General features: G+C 34.0%; 1 protein-coding gene across 1 annotated transcript; it reads left to right on the top strand.

Annotated features, from left to right (window-relative positions):
- Positions 1 to 658: 658 nt before the first annotated feature.
- LOC138333686 (myogenic factor 6-like) lies at positions 659 to 11,994 on the top strand. The gene is made up of 3 exons (XM_069282224.1): positions 659 to 1,994; positions 8,349 to 8,427; positions 10,432 to 11,994. Exons 1-3 carry the CDS (start codon positions 1,119 to 1,121, stop codon positions 10,557 to 10,559), a joined length of 1,083 nt encoding a protein of 360 aa, XP_069138325.1. The 5' UTR covers positions 659 to 1,118; the 3' UTR covers positions 10,560 to 11,994.
- The last annotated feature ends 326 nt before the right edge of the window (positions 11,995 to 12,320 follow it).

The following is a 12,320-nucleotide window of genomic DNA, read 5'->3' as shown; positions in this document are numbered from 1 at the left end:
ATATACATGTTGAAAGGTAGCACCCACAAAGATTTTTATCTTGTTTTTATGTCTGGAAAAATCTTTTTGAAACGGACTATCGATAAAAGTTGAAAGTAGTTTAAGTTAATTTTCCGGTCATAGATACCCAATTAAGCGTAAGTGTCGCTGTTATACTGTGAACGTTTAGAGGCCCCGATAATTACTGTGATGTAATTCTCAGCGAAAAGATATGAAGTGAAAAAGGGAGAAAACATCCGTTTTGTTTCTTTCAATGTAATTATTAAGAACGGTACTTAAGTAACATTGATTTTTTTAAATCCCAAAGTGAAGGAAGACTTTTGCCGTGAGGAGAAAGTGCTGTATTTTGCTCTACGTTAGTCTCTCACACATATGTTTTTACTTTACTCTTTCTGTTGACCCGTCAAACATGACCTCAGTCTCTTCATCATTCATTTATGTGAGAAAAGCAGTTGGATGCAAATTCAAGGGGAGGGTTCTATCATAGCAGCAGCAGCAGCAACCGTATTGGATTCTGATTGGCCACGGCCCCCTAATTATGGGGGAGGATGTTTTACGACAACGTATATACATAGCTTACACGGTTTCTCACCGTTATAAATATTGCAAAAGTTGTAAAGTTTTCGGATATTTTCCTAAAAGCTTCTAAAGGGTTAGGGTCTCCTCAGAAAGTGATGTTGTGTGTATAATTGAGGACTTTTACTACTAGACGTGCGCTGACAGCAATGGGAACAAACTCGAGCTAATTAATTGGAAAACATTGCCATGTGCATTTTAATTTCCCTATCGGATTTCAGATCTCTAAACTACTATCTGTTGACATATGTACGATTAGCTCATGTTTTTATGGTATAAACGGAGACAGAAATACACAACACTTGGAAGGTTTTTTGTGAGGTAGCGACGAAGGGATGTTTTGATATCTAGTTTTAATTTTCTCCAGAAATTCCTCGCTGTCTAGTGGGTGGACGGGTTATCACGCTAGTATTGACTGAGAGTTACCAAGGAGTTGACAAAGCGCGATAAGAAATAAGTGAAATAGGGACTGTTTTGATGTTACAGTGTCTGTGAAACTGAGGCAGTTACACATTGTATACTAAAACACACACTCCACAATCATGATGATGATGGCCGATTATAGAAGCTGTCGGTACGAGCCGAGTCTTCACACATTTAACGGCGCAAACCCGCTCGGTCCAGTGGATGAGGGGCAGCATCTGACTGACCTCTCCTCCTATCCCCACGGGGGATCTTCCAGTCAGGAGTCCTATCACTACGGACATGCTTCCCAGCCTTATCACAGAGCTCCTGGATACGAGCGACCTTACTCATCCGACCTATACCAGTACCACAGTCCGACCAACACACCCCGGACATACGGCCAAGCCCCTCCCTCAGCTGTCTCACCCACGGACCAGCGTCCGGCGGGTACTCGGTGCCGCACCCTGAAGGACCGTCCGTTCATTCCCTCCTCTATGAAGGAGGACAACAAGAAAGATAGACTGGACAGTATGGATAGTGACGGTACCTCTATCAAAGAGGAGCCCTCCGAGGACGGAAGTGAAAAACATAGTTCCACATGTGGTTCACCAAAGTCGGAGGATGACGATGACATGAGTCCCCACACCCCTGAGGAGGGGGACGAACATGTACCCCATGTGTTAGCCCCGGGGTATCACGGACCAAACCGGAGGTGTCTCCTCTGGGCATGTAAAGCATGTAAACGTAAAACTGTTACTGTAGACAGACGAAAGGCTGCCACCATGAGGGAACGTAGGAGGCTTCGCAAAGTTAATGAAGCTTTTGAAGCATTGAAAAGAAGGACATGTCCAAACCCAAATCAAAGACTTCCTAAAGTGGAAATTTTACGGAACGCTATTGAGTATATTGAGAGTTTGGAGGACCTTCTCCATGGTAACAGGATGGCAGTGGGTCCGCGCGTGGACGACCATTGTAATGACAATGGGTCGACAAGTGGCAGTTCTGATTATATGGTAAGTACCTCTATGGGTGGCCTCTCTGTGTTGACAATGAGGTGTGCATGATGTATTTTTGACCGAAGGTTCCAAACAATGTCATGTACTAACATTTATCCACTTTAAATCGTTCTGGCTGGGTTGCTTTCAAAACAGCCTCCAAAGGAATAGTTATTAACTCTAAAATATAAATACAAAATGTTAGATTTTATATTTTGCTAGATCACATAGAACTTTATTCAAAGAAATAATAATTCATGGCTAGAGTTTCTGAATTTATAATTAGAGTCATAATTAAGAAATGACGTTGCATCGGAATATACATGTTATGCTAATATTTTTTATATATACGAGACTGACACTTTCCTATTAAAACGTCTTTATATCTAAAATCTATAGTACATGTACGGTTAGCATTAGTCAGATTCACGTGTTTCTCCTGGCGAATTATATTCTTTAACTAGACTAATTATACATTATCCATAATATAAAGATGTCTATAAGAAAATAAACAACATGGCATGACGATTTACATAACATCAAAGTTCACGGAAGCCGTGCTTATCAATCTCAAATTAGCCTTTTCTTATCACTTTAGTTTTCGTTCAAAGGTAGTATCTGTTTTTCTTAAAGAAACATCAGTCTTGACAAGTGTACTGTTTTAATACGGTTAACACTAGGAAATATCAGTATATTCAAGTGTAAAGTACCTTTATTACTTTTGGTGTTTTCAAACTTATTTCATTAACTGAAAACATATCTTTGAAAAGTTGAGAGACGAAAAAGTAAAAACTTATTAGAATATTAAATATTGTTAAATTGGATTTTAAGGATATATAATTATTAATTTTAAATAAATATAGAAGTTTTTTATTGTAATACACCACAATAAACGTCCAGATGTAATGTATGACAGTTGAGATTTATTTGTGTGGTAATGTTAAGCTTACAAACCATTGACGTGGGGTGTTCTGGGTCTTGCTATCACAAAGTGTCAAGTACGCGGGGTTAAAAAAGCATTAGGATAGGGTCAAGTTTCGTTTTAACACGCTGGCTCCCTTCATTCTCTACCTCTCCGATTCACGGATATTATCAACAAGAAATTATTGAATTTTATCTCAACATCTTACCAAAATATGTGTATGTTTCGATTTTTTTTTATAAATGTTCTAAAACCACTTAAGCTGTAAAGATAAAAAAATAAACACATTGTGACATTTAATATCTAGGTAATCAATAGTAAGCTACGTTTATAGAATATCTCGCGATGTACATTAGTTATGTGAAATAAAACGTTATGTCGTTTATATCGCTATATCAAGATCCTACGATATGTCATAATTGTGGCTCGGACGTGTAGGATCTAAATAGATTTAGTGCCATATCCATTTCCGGTTGTATAGGTAATTACCTAACGATGGTAAATGTTAAGTAAAGCTACTTAATGTCAAATCTATAAAAATATCTATCTGCCAGTAATTATATGTGTTACACCCTATGTTAAAATTCAGATGCCCAGGAAAACCATATGATTGTTTATAATTAGATTTAAAGGCGAACTTCCACGAACAGAAAAATTGGTAATTGACAATTCTTATGAATAGCAGCACTACCAATCATTGTGCCTCTGAGATAATCTGATTCTGGTATCTGTTTGTAAATAATACCGTATAACAGTTCTTATCTAATCCAAACACAATATAAGTCGCTGGTGGTTTTTGGCCGCGTCCTACAGTTGACAAATTTGTCGCAGTTAGACGCTTTGGTGGAGGGCCTTACTGGTGAAACTATCGTTTGGTGTTGATGGAAACCAGAAACCAGAAACAGTACAGGGGTATACAGCTTCCTAACACAATCTAATGGATTTTCCAGTCTCGTGTTTCACAAAAAATTGTTTTTAATTACTTTTGATTTATTTCTGTATAAAATGAAAAAATGGCACAAAAACTGTCGACAGTTGGAATGTATGGGGTTTGTCAGATTTCCGACTAACACTTAAATGTGTTCTTGTTACATTTCAAGGCAGGAGATCCCTATACCGATATCATACACCCAGTCCTGCTTGTGTCTCCCAAGCCGCTGGGAAGGATTTGCAGAATCAAATAATCAGATTTTTGTATTAATTTTTATAGCTAAGAAACCCTACACACCAAATCGGTCTGCACTTGATCTTCGATGAAATAGAGTACGGTATCATATGAAAACATAAATTAAAGGGCGAAATGTGGTCTTAATAATTACGTTGCATTTTGATTTTTAACCATTCTTTCTTTAAAAACTGACAAATATCTGCTTCGTCTCTGAACTGGTCGTTATCTATGTTTAACCTGTAACAAGCATTCCAAACCACTACTGCTGAATAAGTAATTAAATTAGGAACTATATTATTGCACCATTAACAGTATTAACAAAATTAAAGACAACAATTTTAAACATTAGCATAACCCAATGGTCCATTCAATTCCAGCAAATTTGAAAATCAAAACAAATTTTAGAAACGCATGCTTAAAGACTGAATAATGCAAAGTTATTATAAATGCAAACATATCAGTTTTCAATGAAACTGACAAACTTTTGTATTTGTTGCAAAGAACATAATTCATCAAGCATTTTCCTTAAGTTAGTGGTATTTTAACTTACTTTCATTTCATATATTTTCATTAGACATTCGTTTGATCGCGAGAAAAATACGGAAATCAAGGTTACGTCTATGCGGGAAAAGATTTATCCTTATTAAATAGCCATGATGAGGTAACGCGAGCAGTTCCACCACAGTTTGCACTTAATTTTGGGAATTTGACAGGAATTGCTCATATTTATAATACAAACTACTCAGACCAAAATACCGGTGTGGTGTCCTCTCAGTTGTTAGCTTGATCAATATTCCATTAGATATTATAATATACTTCTGCAATAAATTTTAATCTTGGTACATTCAATCATTTTAAATTCGAAAGTGAAAATTTGCATAAGTCAAGTTAAGATAAGCGTCAAGTTGTTCCTTTCCTGATTTGTAATACAGGAATTTAAAATTTAACATTAAAACCATTTTATAATTCTGATCTATATATAATGAATATACAGGAAAGCGAATAGCATCAAAACGTTGATTAACAGCAAAAATTTAAAATTCACTGCATTTTGGCACGCTTAGTTGGATATTTGGAAGAGACCCAGGGGGTTCTCTCCTATTCGAGACTTCTCTGGCCATAAATTAATTACTCAATGATAATTTAAGACTGGAATAATGTTCAAAATGTAAATGCATGCCCACAAATGTAATTATGAAATGTGTACTTGTTGACAAATGCTGGCATTTCCATGTATAATTCTCTCTTGGTTGTCATGACATGTCCGAAATCAATTTTGTTTATATCAATTTAATCAGATGAGATGGAGATAGTGTGTGATTTAGACCTGATAATGGTTATCGTAGTCGGTATTGGTAGAGCCGGAGGATCTGATGTATGGGGGGAGAGATCTATACGAAACCCCAAGAGGGGGATTTCTTTGGATGTATCCTCCAACATTAAAAAGCATACCCAACTCAAATATGTTAATTCAAGGCAGAAATTAAAAATACCATTTTGAACTACCAGGAGAGTTTGTATAGTGCAATGTTTATTCCTTTACAAATATTTGTACTAAATAAAGATAAATGATTTTGTACAATGTAATTAGCAAATATTGACCGTATATCATTATATTAATTTCATAATTAATATAAATCTGAATATGTTGCTTCGGGTGATTTTCATATGACTTAAATCTACTGAACAAGTGGAAGACGTTATACTGTGTCAGGACTACAACATCTATCAATAATTATAATAGACATTAAAATAAACCTTAGTGAGAGCTTGGTCTGACCGTTAAGACTGGGTTATATGTGATGTGTAACTAACTCTGACAGACGGCCGAACCAGCCCTATATTATCGCCCTAATACATACCACTTAACACCTTACTGACAATTACTGGTCGAGCGGGTCCCATAGCAGTTAGTACCTCATTGAGACCCTCAGCTTCCTCGGGTGATGACAGGCACATTCTCCCGTACATACGGGAGGGAGAGGAAGAAAGCGAGCGCAAATGAAAATTGTTTTCTGTTTTCAAGTAACATGGCTTCATATCGAGCACACTTACTTCCTTCAGATCAAACATTTCATTTCTATAATAAAAACTATTCGACATTTTTTTTTTTTTTTTTTTGGAAATTTGAAATCTTTTGATACTGATTTTAATCATAAAAAGAATAATACATTTATATACAGAATAACAGGAAAAGTTCCACATTTCAATGAAATGACGAATTTCTAAACTTTATCATTTTGATAAAATAAAAAGCAAAAATCGTGTAATATAGCATGCTATAAAATCCCATGCAAGCAATATAATACATGATAAGTCACTGTAATATTTCTAACCTAATTTCTAGTATGAAATTAAAACTAAAAGACACACATACGCCAAGATCGTTTCAAAATAATTTCTTGTATGGAATTCAAAGTGGTAACACTAAATATATATTATGTTTGGTTTACGTTTACATGGGTTCATTTGGTAAGGTTTTTACACTTATTATTCACGATAGTGTGATACATGATAATTACCTCAAACAAAACATGACAAAATAAAACATTATTACTTACTTTACGTGAAAATATATAAAATATATTGTGTCACTCTTTGGAATAATTAATTTCATTATAGATACACAAGAAAAACCTGGAATAAAATTGCAAAACATTTAACAAGAACGTTTTCCTTCAACATATGTTAAATCGCTCTTGGGTCTATGGCATTAGAAGTGCTTATTGAATATGGTCGGTTCTTACAACTGATATGCAGGTTTCTGACATCTGAAAGCTATAAGCGTTTGATAGCCCCATGCCGGATATAAGCGTATGTACCCAAGAGATTTATCCTCATTAGTCGTTATAAATATTACTACTTCCAACCTAAAACTGATTCCAGAGAGACCAACACATGCCGTTACACGACACAAAACCTATAACATCTCAAAATTTTAAATATGTTTGCAATGAAATGTAAAACGAAACTATTTTAATGTTTAAACCCGAGACGTTGTACTAGAATACAAATAAACATTATAATGCTCATAACTGCTGTTGTTCATAGAACAGATTCATACACTTGATGTACCGTCTATTATGGCACGTTTTTCAAATTATGTGGTTTCACTTTTAAAAATATAAATTCAAAATATGTCTACATGATAATGTGCATATTTGTATACAAAACTTAATGTTCCCTACACATACATATATGTTTGATAACGTTGTTTGTTTATAAATATGTATTTTTCTGTGAATGAAGTGTTACCACAAACAATACATACAAATATATTTACGTTATACAAATCACATTAATAGCCTTCCTTACGTTAATGCATATTTTAAAAAGGTGTTGCACTTTTTATCAGTCAAATTAAATATTATATGATTACTTGAGAAACCACCAAGATGCCGAAAACATCTATAATGATCTTAATAAACAGCTTGTGATGAAGAAAATATTTTTGATCTTTCGGAATAAGCTGTTTAACAGGAGTGTCGAGATCGTCTGATATTCTAATCATTGACTCTATTTACCAGTGCATTCTACACTAGATTTTACTTTCAGTGACCCCGCCCATCCTAGCTTCAATATTATTTTGGATGTTTTACGAGACCCCTGTATACCCTACCACTCTACGGGAGCAAAGGTTTTATTTCCCCAGACATGCACTCCGTTAATAAAATAGCAATGATCAGATACCCATCAAACCCAAGTCAACTCGACACGTGTAATTTCTATCATCCCCTAACCGAGGAAGCAAAACCATGTATCGCCGAGTTGATTGCTTCGTGTTCTTGAAATGTTTGAATATTTTACATTGTTCGGTACGGTGTGAACAAATGAAAAGATAAAAATAGATTACCTCTGAGACGATGTACTTTCTAAATCCAAAATAGATAATGGCGTATCCCATGTTCCCTTCGCCTTTATCATTTCAACTACGTCATACAGCTTTGAAACATCACATTTTTTCTGTACTATAAACTGAACTATAATATCCAGGATAAATTCAATGAAAAGTTACAAAAACAATAGTTTGAATGATTGTTTATCGCTTACATTAAGACAAATAGAAGTTGAAGTTAAATGCCGATAACATAACAAAACATAATCCTATAATGGAAAAGGGGTAAACATAAACAATGTATGATTAGGACGGGAACTTTGAAAAAAGGTACATGTATGAGGACAATTAGAACAGACAGGCGATTTCTGCTATATAAAATTTTATCATAATACAAAACATAAACCAGAATGAAAATACAATTCTATTGGTCGTTTGTTTTTCCAGACTGTGAACAGTCCACAATTTTACGCTGACAAGCTGCATCACCTTGGCGAACAGCATAACGGTTATTCCCACACAAATGGTAAGTAAGTAAGTTAATTCAAGCATTGTTAGTATACATTAGGGAAACTAACTTTGATTCACCTTTTATTATTGTAATTGATACAACAAATATTATATATATGGAAACATACCCTTCAAATTTCTTAAATAACTGATACCCTTTTTGTCCTCGTTACCGAATACGTTTAGAGGATATTCTGTTCACACGGTTTCGACATCTGAGCTCAGACAAACTGGTCCTGATAATGTGGGAAAGCCATTGGAGTTGTTATGACTATAACTAAATGTTATGTTTTTTCATGGGAATATCGGGATCATAAGAAGTTCCATACATATCGCCCACAGTTAGGTTTTAAGTAATTAACCCGTATATAGCTCATCTTGTTAACACTATTGAGAATTCTAAGCAAGTGTTATTGGAAGGCTTAAAACCGACGATAATGTTGCGGGGGTAATTACACTTTGGTAGAAGTCTGTCTATTGGCAGGAAACTGAAAATGACCATTTTGTCAAGTACAACTAGGCAATATGGTGAGAGAATAAGAGGCGTATTTCACGAAATTCGAATGTTTACGTAATTTATCTCTCTTGTATTGCATATTTTCGAAGCTTCTTTTCTACTAATTTTGATTATACAACCTATAATTAGTCTCACTATGCAGATTTAATATACGTTACGTGAAATGTCTTAGTACAATGTTGAATGCATCGTGCGCTTTAAATTTATCTGAAACTTTTCCATATGGAATAAATAAAAATGCATTTTTCAAAAAAGTTATGTGTATTTAAGTATCAAAACTAACCATAGTTGACTATAAACGAACATAAAATATAACATTTGGTTCATGTTTCATTGCGATCTCTATCGGTAACTGTTAAAACGTTTTGAAAAAAAATAAACGTTTTTGTCTAACACTGTAAATCATAAATAAAATCTTCTCATACGTTGTAAATTTCTTTTGTAAAAACGCAAACTCAAAAAACTGGCTTCAGCATTTTCTTCACACCCTACGCGTTAATTAATGGATATTTGTTTCTAATGAAGCTATTTTCTATATCAATTTCTACCTACCTCTATACTTGACTGAGCTATTAGACCAATGAACGAAATATGAAGACATTTCGCCACATCAAACATGATATTACCAGAGGGGTGTGTTGTAAACATATCATTAATTCTCTTGAAGTGTGGGTCCTACATTTGTAATACTGAGTGTATATAAGAAGATTCGGAAACAGATACTTACAAATGAAAGGTACCAGTTCCAATATGTCTGTACTTATATCTTATCAGGAAGCTATGGACGATGTGGCTCGCTTTGATCTTTTCTTGTCCTCCTCAGTATGAAACCTACCATTTTTACATCAGATCTAATGATTCAAAAATGTCACGTTGTTACAAATGTATACATAAACATATATCTAATACATTGTCAAGTTAAAATTACCTAATTAAAAATCTGTTAGATAGTTCCTTATGTAATGGATGTGAATCTACATCGAGTTAATGTCAGAAAGCATACCATGATACAGTAACTGCTAGTCACACCTACACAGATTACGTTGTAGGTTTAACTCCCGGTAAGTGCCCTGCCATCTTTAAAGGGTGCAGCGACAAAATGAATAAGATGTCAACCATTTTACGACCACCTTTTGATTAAGATTTCAAAGACGTTGTTGTACAAGTTTCAACTTATGTACTTTGAGGTATTTTCTAAACAGTGGGCGTAGACGGCGGTTTTCCCCAGGAAACTTGGCCTTACCTCAATTTGACCAAACTCTGGTCCCTCTCCTTAAATGAGCTTTTATAAGGGCGGGGAACATAATCAAAGCAACAATTTACTCTCTTATTATAAAAAAAACCCACAAAATATATATACTTAACGAACCAATGCGAACTACTTAATAGTTACTTAATCCGATCATAATTAAAAAAAAAACATTTATGTATTATTTTATTTTAAAACGGTTAAGTTATTCAAGATGACACATGGAATATTCATATGGTTATGTGTTTTTTCAGGTTATGAACAACAATCATCTAACGGAGTGTCAAGTCTCGATTGCCTTTCTCTCATTGTGGAGAGTATCAGCTCTCAAGGCTCTTCACATATGTTAAACGGGATGCCTCCAGGTGAACGGCCCTTATAGAGGCACCAGGCATTAAAAGACACTGTTTAGTGAGTAACAAATGCAAAGACAATTAAAACGATAATTCACCTGCGTCAAAGTTAACCAGTTCAGGTAATGGACACATTTGTGGTTTCGCAGCTGTGAAGAAGACGTCTAAGAAAACGAACCTGACATAGCTGCTTCATTAAAGACACTTACACTAAGTGATATAATTAAGAATGCGGTCAAGGTCATAGAGACTTCCAACATGTCATTATGAACGACACTGAACATTGAAACTTTAATGTGGAGTCTGATTCTGAGATAGTTCTGGTGCTATGAATTGAAAATTGCTCAACCCACAGACAATGTGGTTATTTGAAGCTAAAATGACACTTATAATTACATAATAAAATTAACTGTGTTTACTGCCAAATATGATATCCTTTTTCAAGAAACAATGCTTTTCATCGATAATTATTGACTATATTTGTACTTAATGAATTAATAACATTACCACATGGCAAACTAACCGGTTTTGTCCAAAAGACATGTCATGATTTTAAGGCAGCATTCAATATTGTTAAGTGAATCACGTCGCTGTCTTTAGATTTCAATTTCAGCATAATTTATTTCAATAAAATTGAAAATGGATCGTAAAACAAGCAAGGTCCATATAATTTCACTCCAGGAGTTCACCACTCCTAGAGCCGACAATACCAAATGCTTCTTGGTCAATGTCAAAATAAATTATTTACAAAAAAAGAAAATCCTTAAAATAAATAACCACCATCGCCGATTGATAATCTATAATAATAACTTGGGTTTTTTCCATCTGCTTAAATGTATTATTTTTTATTTATTAGAATTTCATTTAATCGTCATTTAACAGATAAGCGAATCCCAGCTATTGTTTCCTGAAGATGCCTTTAACTCTTATACATATCAAAGTCATCCCTCCCTTCAAATTCTATTTTGTTACTTGTCGATGTCGATATATATAAAATACATATGCAATATGTAAATATATCTTTGAAAGTGCTATAATGCCATCTGTTTTGTCTTTGTCTGTACTAAAGTGTGTTTTAGTATCAAGGTGTTGTCAATTAGAAAAGCGTTTAAATGAACATGTATACATGTTTCAAATGTTCGAAACCATTTAATCAACTGATTTTAGTAGAATATTTTTTCTTTGCAATATGGAAGAAAAAGAAATCAGTGTAATTGAGTTAAAAATCATGACTTTTATTTCATTTTTTATATTATTACGATTGGGATAAAAGTTAGACTATCTAACACCATTTATATGACACACAAAGTTATGATTTGGTTTTGAGCACGTGGGATATTTATGTAGGATGTGTGATGTTCACATTTTTTATTTCATAATGCCTTTGGTTTTATTTCAACTGTTACTATTTTTAATTTACAAAAATAAATAATATTTCAAAATAACACGGCATATTATTATTATTCATGTACATGTATTACAACTCATAAGCGAAGAAGACACACATTAAAATTATCTTCTTTTTATGTACATGTATTACAACGCATAAGCGGAGAAGACACACATTAAAATTATCTTCTTTTTATAGAATACGAGTATAATTTAAAATGATTATGATGTATCTTCTCAAATAAACAAAACATTTATATTAATGCCGTTTACAAGTGTTACACACGCATCATTATGTGCGTCACATATGTAATAAAGATGGATTTCTTCCTAGAGGTTTTTGTCCATAAAAATGTAATCAAGCTGTGATTTTACTTCGTATAGATTTTTGATGAAGTGTG

Source organism: Argopecten irradians, chromosome 1 (genome assembly GCF_041381155.1).
Source record: "Argopecten irradians isolate NY chromosome 1, Ai_NY, whole genome shotgun sequence".
Taxonomy (NCBI): Eukaryota; Metazoa; Mollusca; class Bivalvia; order Pectinida; family Pectinidae; genus Argopecten; species Argopecten irradians.
The sequence above is the reverse complement of the archived record's forward strand: the minus strand, read 5'-3'. Positions and strand labels throughout refer to the sequence as shown.

Bases quoted from the DNA above. Each gene is read 5' to 3' on its own strand.
- LOC138333686 (XM_069282224.1), top strand. From the start codon at position 1,119: ATGATGATGATGGCCGATTATAGAAGCTGTCGGTACGAGCCGAGTCTT. The intron at 1,995-8,348 runs GTAAGTACCTCT...TTGTTTTTCCAG, and splicing joins GTGGCAGTTCTGATTATATG to ACTGTGAACAGTCCACAATT. The intron at 8,428-10,431 runs GTAAGTAAGTAA...GTGTTTTTTCAG, and splicing joins CGGTTATTCCCACACAAATG to GTTATGAACAACAATCATCT.